This window comes from Ciona intestinalis, chromosome 11, assembly GCF_000224145.3.
Source record: "Ciona intestinalis chromosome 11, KH, whole genome shotgun sequence".
Classification (NCBI taxonomy): Eukaryota; Metazoa; Chordata; class Ascidiacea; order Phlebobranchia; family Cionidae; genus Ciona; species Ciona intestinalis.
In genome coordinates, this window is record NC_020176.2 from 3,129,247 (window position 1) to 3,143,861 (window position 14,615).

The window sequence follows — 14,615 nt, forward strand, 5'->3', positions numbered from 1 at the left end:
CGTTAAGTGTCTTGCCCAAGGACACATACGCCCACAATGGTAGCAGCGACGAGCCTTGAACCCATTACCTATGGGTTACAGGCCTGCGTGCTAACCACTATGCCACGGCGCCGGTCAAAGTAGCATGGTAATGAATTTAAAATTTGGTGCATAAACAAATAGTGAATAGGTGACCCAATAAAATGCCACCTTATTTTGGTCTTACTGCATCAAATGGTACCTATGTTAAATTAACCCTGTGCAATTATATCATGGATAAACTATGCTACAGTATTAACATTTCTCACAACGTTAACCTATAGCAGTGGAGCCCTGGCCAAAATCCTGTAGTATGCCATAATGATAATACAGGACCCTACTTTTTACAATAGGCCATAATGGTGGTTTCTAAAGTTTAATTACTCATGTAGTATCATTTTCTAAGGACATTTTATGGAAACTACATTGTTAAGTTTAAAATTTTGGATATATATAAATAGTTTATTTGCTGATGCTTTGTTTTATTTTGAATAAACCTTGTATGAAGTTACATTCAAAATCTATTAGGACTTTTAGGCTAAAACATTTATTTCACGTTTATTTAGTAATAATCCAACCATCGAAGAGAGGACAAGGATTGGGGAAGTTACTGATGTCTTTTACTGAACAATATGCACTTAACATGGGTTACACAACTGTGTGCTTAAGCACTGAGAATAAGCTTGAATTTTACATTAAATGTGGTTATGTGGAAAGTGGTCCTGTTGAGCAATGTGTAGGAAAACAACTACAAAACAAAATTCTACAGGTAAATCTTTTTATTAATCTAAATACTAGATATTGCCTACAACGAAAAGTTGTATTTCTCTTGCATTAGTTTTATTGCTTAAGCAGTTAAGCTTAATCCATTTTCTGCTGTGTGTATTTCAGTTGAAAAACGGTACACGTCACAGTATTCAATCCAACGCACACAATAGTACGAATCAACTAATGGAACATAACAGTATAAATCGAACTATGGAACATAATAACAGTACAGTTGAACCCATGGAACATACATCAAATGTCTCGCATAACATTCCCCCACCACCAAAGTTGAAAATGCTGCAAATCAAAACAAACGAAAATATGAAGAAATTTTGGATGCGAAAAGTTCTTACATAGAAACAGAAAAAGGTGAATGACAATTTAAAATACATAAAAGACATTGCACTTAATGCAAGGCATTTTAATTTACTCATGCTTTTAGCAGACTATTATTCTAAATCAATTTTAATATGTACTTAATAAAAGCAAAGTGCAAAGGAATTGCTTGCTAAGACTTTGCTTTTACCAAGTTTTCCAATTCAAATAAATGGCTGTCTTTATCCTCAGGTATATGCTGCCGTACGTACTTTGCAAGATTAAACAAATACTCTGTATTCCTGCCACTTGGGCCAACAGAACTGCTTATAACATCTGCAATATCTTTCAATTGTGCGGGTCCAGCAAAATCTGGATTTCCTGGATTCCCAATATATATCATCAAGCTAAAAGGTTGCAGGCCCTGGTCTCGGGGATGGAAAAGAACATATTCTGCAGTGTACCCTCCCTTTTCTCTGTAGTCGAGATTTTTCTTAACTTCTTGGACTCTGTTTTCCGGTATCCTGTATGCAACACCCCATACAGTAGATTCTGGTTCTTTTATCAGGGTGACTACTCTTCCAGGCTGTTAAAATAAAGAAAATATAACATGATATAAATTTTCACACCTATATATACCTTACTTTTTCCGGTATTCCTCTATGGTCAGTGCTATGCTGCCAGAATCTTCTCTGGTAACCTTTTATGTACCCAATCACCCTTTCTTCGTATGGAAAATCTATTTTCCAAAGCAGTGAGCCGTATCCAAACACCCACATAATTCCAGACAATGTTATTTTTTTGTATAGTTATTACCAGCGTTGGGGCATACCTTCGTAAAACATTAGTTTTGTTTTAGGAAAAATTGTTACAAAGAGGTTGCATAGTTTTAGAACGTTGATATATCTGTACGGTATGAGCACTACAAAGTTTTATTATTTGTTCGTATCAGCATAGCTACTTCAAAGTATTAAATTAGCTCGTATAAAATAAATACCGCTATACGCGTTAACGCGTATAACTTCAAAAATATTACAACTATAAAACCGTTGTTTAAGAACAGTATACCAATAATATCGCTTTGTCAAAAAATAAATCTTGTATACATTACCCTTGTTAATTTCCTTGTATTAATTTTCTAATTACTGTTTCCGTTCTTATTAATTATTAAATTTCTTATTTGTTGGTGCAATTTCCGCTGAATCATGGTACCATAGAAATCTAACACATAAAAGGCTTTGTTTAGTAATATGTGCTTTGTCATTTCATTGCCTCACAGTCCGAACTCTTCACTGTTCCATTTGTTTAGCGAAGTGTTAATCTGCCGTGAAACCGTCTTTTATAATAAATGATATAGGAACATCGACGCTTTTGTAGCATAAATGTTATAAGTGGAACTACCATGTATTGTGTGCATGAAAACACGAGCAAAGAAATAACACTATGAAAAAAACGTTACTATACTCTGACTGCTAAAATTCAACTTTCCAGAATGGGTTCATTTTCCTCGGATAAGTAATTCCGAGTATTTCTTCTCTTCGTTTCGGTGATACCATAACCAAAACAACCCAGAACGACATTGGATATTAAAAGAATTAGTCTAATTTTGAGACAAACTCTGCCGCTCATAATAAAGCCGACTGTCATAGCCAACACTTGCCAAAACGATACGCCTGCAAAGGCGAGCTCTAGGCGGTCCCTGAAGTAAACGATTTCTGAAACTGAAGTGATATAACTTATTTAATTGTATCATGCTGATATATATATGTAAGTCAACTCTAAATAGTGATTTCATTTTTTCAACTAGAACGTCATGTTTGCAATTTACAAATAAATCAGCACTGACGGTTATACGCCTACTCGAAATTACAGTTTGCCAGATAGTGATTTCATTTATTCAACGGAAATGTCATCAAATGTGTGAGTTACAACTATAGCACGAATGGTTACTTACTTGAAATTACCGTTTGCCAGATACCGTCAGAAGTTCCCAACATTGCAGCCAAAGCAAACACCCAATACCTTGTAGCTACTTCCGGACGAAAAAGAAGTTGCACGACATAGTTGCCAATGTCAAACGAACATGTGACGATGTAAACTATAGGCAGTCCGAACATATGAGATGCTTTTCCAGCACCAAAGCCCATGGTTGCATTAAAAACACCGTAGATCGCCATAACCAATCCGACCTATAGCAAATATAAAAGAATTGCAGGTAAACTTAGATTAGCCCGACACGGTACACACCTCTTCCACGCCTAATGTACAAGACACGAACGCTCTAGTGAAGTCAGAAAGTGAATACGATACCATAAACCCGTAGTAGAAAATGATTGGCGTCATAAGAATTTGATCGGTAGATGTTAGATGGTATGCAGTTGATTTCACTGATGAACTGATTATATTCAAAATACTTGTACGTACCACTGTTGTGCTGTCTATAAATGGTGTTGGTTAGAATCTAGAAATCTTTTGTGGCACTTTCGATATTTATGCTATTGAGTCCGATACTCACTATACAAGATACTTGAGGACCATTTCTTCAATCCAGTGGTCACTAATGGTTGCCATAAGTGTCAGTCAAAAAATTAAATACGTAATATTTACTTATTTATTCACTTAACTATTTATAGCTTAAGCTTATAGTAAGATTGGCAAATGTGGGACACTTTTAATTCATAATATCCAATCCAAATATCCTCACCGTGTTTTAAACAACTACCAACAGCAGTCTATGGGAGTCGTGAAAACATGGTTTATATTTCTTTTAATGTTATTTGTTTACTACCAAATGGGACGAAAAAAAGAAAAAAAGGTGTCCCATCTTTCCCCACTCTACTATATATATATAACCCGATTTAATGCCACCCAATCGAGCAACAAATGCAATAGTATCGTAACATAGCCTACTTGGTATATGTGCCGCTGATCGCTCGGCAGGTTCGAGATAAAATACATGAAGGCAAACACTGAAGAGCTGTAGGACCAAATATACACCTAGGAGAATGTACAGAGAATTCCTGTTGTGCGGAATATAAGAACCTGAACCATGTTTAGTTGTTGCCTAAAAAGCAATTTGACCAACTGTATTGGTATATAATATTATGCTTCTTTAGGAAGTTTTAACACTCACATAGCAAAAGTTTGATGCACAATTAGAATAGTTTCCGTTTGTAAAGTTCGATATGCTTGAACTCTTAAAACCATAGAGAACTCCATATGAGATCAAATTTGCCCATATCTAAATTAAAGTACAATATGAACAATCTGATACCGATAAGCTAATTTAAAGTGTTGTCTTACCACGCACGTTTTTAGAATGCCGAAGAACCTCCCAAACCATAGATCGGTGATCTCACCGTTTGAGTCAGCATCATGTTCGTTGTCAGCAGGCCGATGTAGGAAAAGGTTTGCAACGTACACTTGACTAGCTGTCCATACAAAGCTTTCGCCCATCGAGCCCGCAATAGATCCAGGTATTATAGTGACATACCCTTATTATGATGTGTTGACGTTATAAAGCGCCAATTATAATAATCCAATCACATACAATTTACCAACTGTTCCATATGTACAATAGGTGCCAATTGTATTCGGTAATAAATAATACCTGGGTAAAAATTTGCCAATGTTAGAACGCTAAATCCGAATTCGCCGAGTATGAGTGTCCATTTCGCTCCCAAGTTGCACAAAAGCAAAGGAGTGACAAACAAACTTAAAAGTAAACCGCAACCAAATGTAATGCTGAGACTGGTCGTTCCAAGGTTGTGGGAAATGTGAATACTGCTTTGTAGATCAAGCAAACCTGTACAAAGTTAAGTTAACTCGCATAAAACACTCAAAACTCAAATAGATATATATAACAACTTTGACGTACCCACGTAAGCGGTTATATTAATTGTGGTTCCGATTACAGCAATAAGAAAATACTTTGTTTCTCTTTGAACCATTGCATTCGTCTTTTTTCTCCAGCTAATCAGTTTGTCTGGTACTAATTAAATCACACTAATATATGTTTCATATACCGCTAGCGAAACGCTTAGTAGCGTATATATATACGTTTATCTATATAGCTGATTATACGCGCAGCCGTACAGCAAAACATACAGCTGCTTATAAACTGAATAGATAGACTGCTATAAGCATAGTTTCCGGAACCAGCGCGTACTGCACTGTTTTATGGTTAGCAGTTTTGTTCACAAACACCGATTTATAGTATGGTGGGGGAAAATGAGACACTTTGTCAGACAAGACTTTTAATTTTTCTACGGACCTCCATTTAATGATAATCAGGAAAATAATGTTACAAAATTATTTGCCAGCATTATCACGAATTTATTTAAAATATTAAAAAATATGTAAGATAGTAACAGTATATTTCGAACAGGTAAAAAATGCGAAATAGTAAAGTGCTAACTTCGAATGCTCGCTAAATCAAAGTAAAGCCCATGATTTTTTTTAGTTTGCGACAGTGAACGATTAAACTATAGTTTCATACCTTCATAAAAACAACCCTGAACACTTCGTACAGTTTGATTTTGTCTCATAAAACAAGTTTTAGGTTTGTGAAAAAAATGAGATATAAGCATTAGGTAAATAGATATGGGGTCGATATGATATTAACTTGGAATAAAAACAACAAAAAATATCGTTTTAAAGGTATTTAAATAAAGTTTACATGGCAAATAAACTAGATTAATTTCGATAGGTTAACTACAAGTTGCAGAATACTGTCAGTGAAAATATATTTCAATTTGGTGTTCCATCTTTCCCCACATTGTAGTTTTTATGTTTTTATTGACAAACTTTGAAAGGTTTGCTTTTGATTTAGTAAGTTATACCTCAGGTTTATTCAAATATTAGATACTGATATAATAAAAATATAATATATGGAAAATGTATTCGAAATTCAGTCATTTGAACTTGGAGATAATTTATCAAAAGTGACTTGTGCAAAAAGCAGTGTAGAAATACTCAATTTGTAACAAAAATGTAGACTTTATTAATAGTTAATAGTTTTATTACCAATTTTCTGTTATTACAAGTTCGTATATATTTTTAGGATACAATATTTAATCAACTGAAGTTCGAACAATAGTCTACCCATTAACTTATACCTCAGGGGTTATTTAAATATAATATACCAATATAATAAAAATATAATATATGGAAAATATATTCGAAATTCAATCATTTGCACTTGGTGATAATTTGTGAAAAAAACAGTGTAGTAATACCCAATTTGTAACAAAAATGTAGACTTGTTATAGTTATTATCAATTTTCTGTTATTATCAATTTTCTGTTATTACAAGTTCGTATATATTTTTAGGATACAATATTTAATCAGCTGTTGTTCAAACTTTATGCATTAGTTTATACCTCAGGGGTTATTTAAATATAATATACTAATATAATAAAATATAATATATGAAAAATATATTCGAAATTCAGTTATTTGCACTTGGAGAGAATTTATAAGAAGTGGCTTGTGCAAAAAATAGTGAAGCAAGTTTATTATTCAAAATTAACAATAATTTTAAATTTTCGATAATTTTAAATTCTGTGTGTTTTCGAATTTGTAAAATTTCACCTGTTGGGTGAATCACTATATCATTGGGTGTTTTATTATACTTTTTTGAATTATTGTCAATTAATAAAGAAATGATAGTACTAATTCGTGGTATTACCCCAAAACCGGCTATTTTGATTTTGGATATATTTGGAAATATGTGTCCTATCTTTCCCCCACTGTACTATAAAAAAAATTAACAAAATTCTCTAACAAGCAATATTTTTTGTACAGAAGCATTAAAAAATTTTTTTATTCTTTATTTTTAGAAATTTTTGTACCTTGTAATAAACAAAACTTGTCACAAAAACGTTCTTGTTTGCCACTTACAATACTACATGTGTGGTGAACATATTACACCTCATCAGTTTAATTTAAAATCTAAATTCTGCAACAAACTGAAAGTCTTGTAGAACTGCATTTGAATATGAGACTGACAATGCTATTTAGGTGAAATATATATTTTTTATTATGCAATTGCTTAGATATGATTTTTATCTGTTATGTTTTCGTAACACCAGATATTTCTTGAAAAACTCATGAGAAACTTGCTACATATTTAATAATATATTGATGGTATTGTACAATTCTATTAAAAGGCAAATTTTGTATGTTGGGCGGTATGTGAACAAACGGAGCACTCCGGCAAATTTAAAAAAAAGAAAATTTGGAACGAAACTTTGGCAGGTCCGTAAGAAATAGCAGTAAAATTAACGAATAACATGCAAAGAGTGTATGAGAAGTCTAGTATAGTTTCGGGCATGCTGTTAAAAAGTGGAACATTTTAAGTGCGTGTGGGCACATAAAGTACATTTTGCTAGATGTAATACTTCATGTATTTGTAGCGCTTCAACTTGGACAAAAGCAGAAAAAAAAACAATAAAATAACTCATTTTTTGTTTAGGTAACTGTTGAAACATTTGAGGAAAAAACTGAGTGAGTGAAACTGTATCGAATCAAGAATTATCAAATATTTCAAGTAAAACCTCTAAAAATTATTCGGCAAAAAATCAAAAGCATGCATAAGAAAAAATGAACGAATAAATGAACTTCAATAGTCATAAGCACCCATGGCGTTATGCACAAGTACCATATCAAACAGACGGTCTGGCACCCGTGAATGTTACACCATGCAGTAGGATCGAGCTAAAACAAAAAGGGCTAGTAACCAGCACCATGGATATTTTAACATAAGTAAAGACAGAACAAAGTCCAAGCTACTGCCTGCATTAAGAAATCACAACAGTTGTGTATTGATAAAATTTGAAAAAATTAGCAGCGTCAGTTGTTACCAACACTAAGACCAAGGGAGGCTGACGACGTCAGAGCTAAGTCGTTGTGTGGGTAATGGTGTAAATGATTTGGCGAACGATGCCCCAATGTGTTACTGTTGGGTGGCGAATGGTCACTTGTAGGGGGGTGAAAGTTGTCAGATATCAAAGTCTGGTCAGATTGTTCATTTTTGGAAGCTTGTTGGGCGCATGATGATCGCTCGATGGACATGCGCGATGACGTTTCATCTTTGGGTTCTGCATGGTTAAAACTTTGTAATGTTTGTTGGCCAGGATTTTTTTTTAATTCAAAAAAAAGTTTTTCTCAATTAGTAAGAACCATATGAACATGGAGGTTTTAAAAAACTGTTTTTATTTAAAAAAAAGTTTTTAAAAACCAGTACTCTGAGAAAATTTAGAAACATGACATGTTTTATTTTAAATTTAAAAAACGTTTTAAACAGTTCATGAATTTTATTTAAACATTAGGTTAAATTAAACAACAAAAAAATATACAAAACCATTATTTTGAGACAAATTTAAATAAAAAGTTGTTTTAATAACCCAAAACAGTTAAAAATATATATTTTTGTTAGTTAATTTAAACTAATGTTTAAATAAAATTCATAAACTGTTTAAAACGTTTTTAAAATTTGAACAACCCAAAACAGTTAAGAATAACTTACCCTCATTGCGTTGACCTCCATTAAAAGAAAGGGAGTTTGGCCAGAAGCGTTCCGTGGGTCTCGCACTTTGTGGTTTTGACTTCTTAATCTTTGGACTCGCAGCCGGAGGAGTGGAGGGATCAGGATTACTCGCATCCAGCATCGGTTGGAGGATTCGGCGACGAGCATTGATGAACCTGGAGGATGCATAAGGATCATGAAGAAAAAGGTTTTAATCTTTAATTTTTATAATTGTTTTGTATACACAGTTCAGTGGGGTAAGATGGGTATCGTTAGCAGGGGGCATAAGAATCAGATGTCACTTTTTAATTTTTGGTAAATTAGGGGTGACATTTATAGACGCCTAACTTTTATAAAGTCAAGGCACCCAAAAGTTTATGCCGAGCAGAGTATGAACAATTTTTTCTGTGCAAAAGTTTATTAAAATTATTTCATATTCGCCAGTTGTCAGGTTTATATCTTTCCATTGGGAAATAGGTTGATATTTGCACTATCCCTACTGTATAGCCTAGTGTTTATTGTAAAATACTTAATCAGTACTTATGGGTACCCTGAATTTTTCCAGGGTATATATACGCATACTTTCCATACCCCTGTTACGCGCCTATGGTGATATTGCTAAAACGCAGTTACATTTATAGTTGTCAAACATAGAGAACCTCAATGATTAATGTGGTTAAAGCAATATGCCATAGCTCTGCTTTTTTTAAAATAGATGGACATCTAACAACAGGGTAAAAGCTGTCTCAGGTGTAAAACTGTAGTATAAACACCAGAGTTGGTTTCATTTCCCATTTTAGAGGTCTCAATAAAACATGTAATAGGGCTCTCGCAAATTCCAGGGTTCCAAATAAGATTATTGTATTGAAAAGGTTGGGAATTGGAAACAATGAAACTTACCAGTTGTTTACTTGCAGCAAAGTCAGGTTGGTTTGAGTAGCGAGCGATCTTTTTTCATCTTCAGTTGGATACGGATGCTGTAAAACAAGAAGATTAAATGAAATGTGTTTTTTATGATGTTAATTGTAAACCTACCCCCTACCAGCAAAGACCAAGTGTGTTTGCTTATTTTAAAACTTAAATTTTTAATATTTGACATTACACTTCTAGGCGCAAAACAATTTAGAATGCAGAGAAGGTAGAAATAATTAGAATTAAACTCTTTTAAAACAAATTTAATGTTCTGCATTGTAGAAAATTTCACGGTAGACCTGCCTACTCCGCCACTCCAGGTTTGGCATTTATTACACTACAAGCTATAACAACAAACTTAAACTTACAGGCTTTGAAATTCAACCAAAAATTTGTATTTAATTATGTTTTAAATCGAAACAGACAACAAGGTTGTATGCGGGTTTGTATTGAAACATGAGCTCACTAAAACATTTACATAAGTTTTATTGAGATTTCTTACCACAATATGGGAAAATAGCCAAGATCGCAATATCTCAGTTGCTTGTTTTGGAAGAACCCCACGTTTTGTTTTCCTCCCAGAAGTTTCATCAGTTAAACCACATGAAGGTATTGGTTGATGTTGAAGATGAAATAATTGCTGAGTTCCAAGCATCTGTAACTGAGGTTTAAATTTGTTTATTACATTTTGTATATAAATTAAATCAAATGCAAGTTTGCATCTTTGAATCTTTATTATTTAAACTATTTTATGTAACTACAACCTTAGTAATAACACTAATTAGTATTGTTAATAAATTCTTATAATATTGCCTGACCACTAAAATTTCAAATTTCAAAAAAGTGTGACTAAAGTTAAAAAACCAGGGTATTTGGGAAGGTATGTCATAAATTCATAGCAGTAGTATGTGGGTCTTAAAACACAGCAGGTTAGCTTTACCATGATCAAATTTATGGCATTTGTTAAATGAGTGAAATGATATTTGGAATTTCAGGTCTATTGTAATTGTTCGTAAAATATACACATTATAATATTATGTCAAAATAAAGCTGTCTTGTTACCTGGGAGCTTGGGGGAGATACCCCAACCTGGGAAAGGGGTGTAGAGCCATCAATACCACTGTCACTCTGACTTAACATTTGACTATTGGGAGATAATGACTGTTGATACAATCCACCTGCATATAATGCACGTGTAATAAATATATGTAGGGTAGGGATTTAGGGTAAGATGGATACCGCCTAAAATATTTAGAGTCCCAGGGCTACAGTTATATAATTCTGTAAATATTCATTGTATACTACCAAATGACACGATAAATGGAAATGAAAATAACATAGACTATCTGAAAGATGTCTGTTAATAAATATGTAAGCGCACAGTGACTTTCTAAACAGTAAACACCATGTATTAATATTATTTGTGCATCTTATATAAAGCATTAGGTATAAAAAAAACAAACAAACTCATTATTCACCTTGCATTACAATCTCTCCTTGTTGGTTAACTGTAACGTTTGCGTTTGGAGTATTAGCCATACATTGTGAGTTTCCTTGTGCAACTAAACTGTGGGTGTTAGGATCCACAAAGCCAGTCATATCTGTTCGTAACAAGTTCTCGCTGTGCATTTTCCCCTTTAAGCAGGTAATGTATCTGTAGGTATAAGATTGATGTTACAAATCTGAAGAGGGATAAATAAATGAATATTATCTGACTAAACATGGTACAAATAAATATATATTAATAATATTATACACTTGCTTTATTCCCACATGGCTGTTATAACACGGATGTTCTGTTTCCTTGTGCCAGCTTACGAGTTATCAGATATGTCTCTTTGTGGGGATTTATTTTGGATGAAATTTTTCAGCATTACAGTATGACTGGTAACAACAGTAGCAGAATGGTAAATGTTGAATGCTGTTTTAACCATTTGCACATTTATTTATATTCACACCAACTGACATTTGCCTCCTACTCTTTTCTCTTCCTAATTTGAATTAGCCCTATTGGGTTATTACTGAGCAGAAATAAATTAGATTACATGAGTGAATTTGATGCAATGGTATGTAAATGTGTACCTGTGGCAAAAATCCTTGCACAATTCGTTGACTTTTTCTAGCTCAAGTAAATGTATTCGCAATACTTGGATAGCTTTGATCATCTGTTAAAACAAAACATGTTAAATTACTTTATTACAATGATAAGTAATACCACTTGGTTCAGAGTTGTGGCTTAATCGGCGCTAAAAACGTGGCTCATTCGTTGCTAGTATGGTAACAGAATACCCGGTTCAATGCTACCATAACTATTGACAGAAGATTTGTGTCCTTGACCTAGACACTTAAAGGGCATTGCTATAAATTACCCGTGGTCAGTAATGTTTGGTAACACTTTGGGCCTTGGACTGGGGATAATGGGCATCTGTGGCCTATCATGTCCTATGGCATACCATGCTGTTTGACCTTAACCATGTAAACAAAAAATAGATATAATAGGTTATAACAAGAAAAATAAAGCAATATTTCAATCAAGTGTTGATTAATATTTTATTAATCTAATTTATCTATATTTTGAGCATATTTGCACAGTGCAACAGTAGAGTGCTACGACTACTGCAGGATTTAATGATGAGTAATAAAAACAGTTAGTATCAATGGGTGTGTGTTTTTCAGCAGGCCAATTAATATTAAAAACAATCACAATTTACCTATGTGTTAACAGAGGCATGAGATGTAAGAACAGACCATCAAGATGACTGTTTTTAGGTTGTCATGCAAGAATGCCATGATTCCAAAGATATACAAGTTATATACACTCATGCATTCTTACCAGGTTATCAATTTCTGGGTTGTCAATAATAATGGGGGACATCCTGAAATCTTCTCTTCGTACGAACTCCTGTATATCATCATCGAAACTCAGCGATGTTGGATTATCTTCACCACGAGTGGCGCGCTCACATTTTTCAAACAATAGTTCGAGTAGTACAAAAAGTGGGTGCCTGTACAGTGAGAAAAATATGTGAGGTACTTTTTTAAATTAAACTGTCCAGCGCCAAAGCACAATAGTTAGCCTGTCTGACTCTAACCCATATAGGGTATGAGTTCAAGGTTTATCGTTTTTTTCACAGCAATATTTTTTTTAAATAATGAAGACAACTTTATAAGAACTTTAAAGCATTAGTTCACAAAATAAATTAGCCAGAAGTACTGTTTCAGAATTGTAGTATGCCTGGCAGAAAGAACCTACGTTTTAATCAAATGCTTGTCATTTTCTAGTTGTGCAGCTTCATCTAACCCTTCTACACCAGTTCCTGTATCCTGTAACAAAAAAAAGAAATTTAGAACAGCTTAGAAAATATAGTGGAGCAATGATTGCATGAATTGTTTTGTTAGAGAAAACCCCATTCAGTATCATACGGCATACCCCTATGCTTAGCATATAGCATGTAAAAATATCGGTGCTAGTAAAGAAACCTTCCCTCTTAATCTAATTACTAACAATTAACCCATACAACCCCCAACTACCACCACTTTTCACCAACATATTCTTCACTAGTGCAAAAATACTATTTATATAATATGCACAAATTCAATAATTGTTGGTCTATATATTACCTGCCCGTGGCATTCTGAGCTGTACTGATGTTGAGTCATGTCCTGACTCATGCTTTATCTTTACATTACAGCCACAGTACCAGATGCCTAAACAAATGTAAAGTTAACTCAGCTTGTTTGTCAATTAGATCACATGTAGAAAGTATTGATTAAACTTTTACATATAAGATTTATACCACAACAAAGTATTTATAATTTAACACGACTGAGAACTGTAACTCCTAATGTCATTGTTTTGAATTTTTATATAAAAAAATACCTTTAAACTATTACATATTTATTTACAAAAATAATAGCGACTACAGTAATGTTTAAATATGCTACATACAGTACACTAATTAACAGTTCAAAAATTCCATACGTATGTTTAAGCAGCATTTATGCATTTAACAACACTATGCGCATAATGTATGATACAAAAATCACTCAGTATTTACTATTGTATATTAACATTGCCATAAAATTTGACTAACTAGGCAATTCCATTGCTGAATAATCCTGACACTGTCTAATTCTGGATACAAACAAGATTTCTAAGAATCATCTACCACAATAATTTACATAAACAGGATGGTATACATCCTACCATTGTAACACATGTATCCGCTATTTGTTTTGATGCATCATTGCAAACCAATGACATGCTAATTTTGCTGATTAATACAATGAATATAAACAGGATAAAGGAAGTTACTGCTGTGGCATTTATATTCTATACACAGCTGATAATTTGTCGTTAATAATGTTCCAATACTAATAAATTGCATTGCAATAAAAAAATGCTTTAAACTTTTCATTACACACCGTGTAATAACTTTCTAGATACGCATTGCTCATTGGTGCAATTATTGTATGTTGAATTGCCGTAACACACGTGTGTACTCGTAACATGTGACAAACCAGCTAATTTATTATTGATTACGAATTGTCCTAATTAGAACTGACATTATTTTACTTGTTTTGATCATATTTTTGCATTTTCATTTTTTATGTGTAAAATACCTTGATAATTTGTTCCCAATGCGTTATTACCTGTCTGAATTAACAATAGTATATCATGCGTATTATTCAACGGGATACTAATTTGTCTTGTACAATACTTCTAACTGATTCTTGCTACAAATTCAAGCAAAACAACAATCTATATAAAACGTCAAACAACTGCAAACTTACGAAAATTGAGCTTGAGCAAATGCGTGGATATTTTCAATCGAAACGTCAATCTTCGTCAAACTGAAAGCACCAAAATGATGGCGGACTGAGACGGCAGATTGACAACGTCAAATTCACGTGACGAGTAGCAACATTTTGATTGGCGGCTGAGTCGGGAACAGACAAAGCGGAACGAAGTTGAAGAAACAAGACTTTTTCAGAAAGGACTTATATGGTTTCCGTTTTAGCATCTGTGTTATAATGCGAGTCTGTGTATTTAAAGTTATGTAATGCAGTCAAT

General features: G+C 33.4%; 4 protein-coding genes across 5 annotated transcripts in view; 1 reads left to right on the plus strand and 3 right to left on the minus strand.

Annotated features, from left to right (window-relative positions):
- The window catches only part of LOC100182190 (N-acetyltransferase 6), a 3,558-nt gene extending 1,208 nt beyond the window's left edge, over positions 1–2,350 (plus strand). Inside the window, exons 3-5 of one of the 2 annotated variants that reach the window (XM_009861936.3) lie at positions 585–787; positions 910–1,155; positions 1,354–2,350. In XM_009861936.3, coding sequence (XP_009860238.1) covers positions 585–787; positions 910–1,143 — 437 coding nt within the window. In that variant the 3' untranslated portion in view covers positions 1,144–1,155; positions 1,354–2,350. The remainder of the gene's footprint in view (positions 1–584; positions 788–909; positions 1,156–1,353) is intronic. The other variant, XM_002127443.5, reaches the window with a different exon arrangement.
- LOC100184553 (putative glutathione-specific gamma-glutamylcyclotransferase 2) lies at positions 884–2,324 on the minus strand. The gene is made up of 3 exons (XM_002127616.4): positions 2,213–2,324; positions 1,746–1,933; positions 884–1,687 (listed from the first exon to the last, which is right to left on the minus strand). Exons 2-3 carry the CDS (start codon positions 1,878–1,880, stop codon positions 1,295–1,297), a joined length of 528 nt encoding a protein of 175 aa, XP_002127652.1. The 5' UTR covers positions 1,881–1,933; positions 2,213–2,324; the 3' UTR covers positions 884–1,294.
- LOC100175131 (protein unc-93 homolog A-like) lies at positions 2,044–5,220 on the minus strand. The gene is made up of 8 exons (XM_002122639.4): positions 4,979–5,220; positions 4,712–4,906; positions 4,405–4,595; positions 4,235–4,342; positions 4,012–4,165; positions 3,349–3,539; positions 3,056–3,290; positions 2,044–2,822 (listed from the first exon to the last, which is right to left on the minus strand). Exons 1-8 carry the CDS (start codon positions 5,049–5,051, stop codon positions 2,581–2,583), a joined length of 1,389 nt encoding a protein of 462 aa, XP_002122675.1. The 5' UTR covers positions 5,052–5,220; the 3' UTR covers positions 2,044–2,580.
- Positions 5,221–7,123: 1,903 nt separating this feature from the next.
- Positions 7,124–14,411, minus strand: prep (transcription factor protein). Its single transcript, NM_001078335.1, is given in 11 exon segments — positions 7,124–8,201; positions 8,630–8,805; positions 9,530–9,606; positions 10,044–10,202; positions 10,604–10,719; positions 11,020–11,195; positions 11,624–11,706; positions 12,375–12,546; positions 12,795–12,865; positions 13,163–13,249; positions 14,336–14,411. Coding segments are annotated over 10 exon segments (1,329 nt in total). The 5' UTR covers positions 13,214–13,249; positions 14,336–14,411; the 3' UTR covers positions 7,124–7,953.
- Between the last annotated feature and the right edge of the window lie 204 nt (positions 14,412–14,615).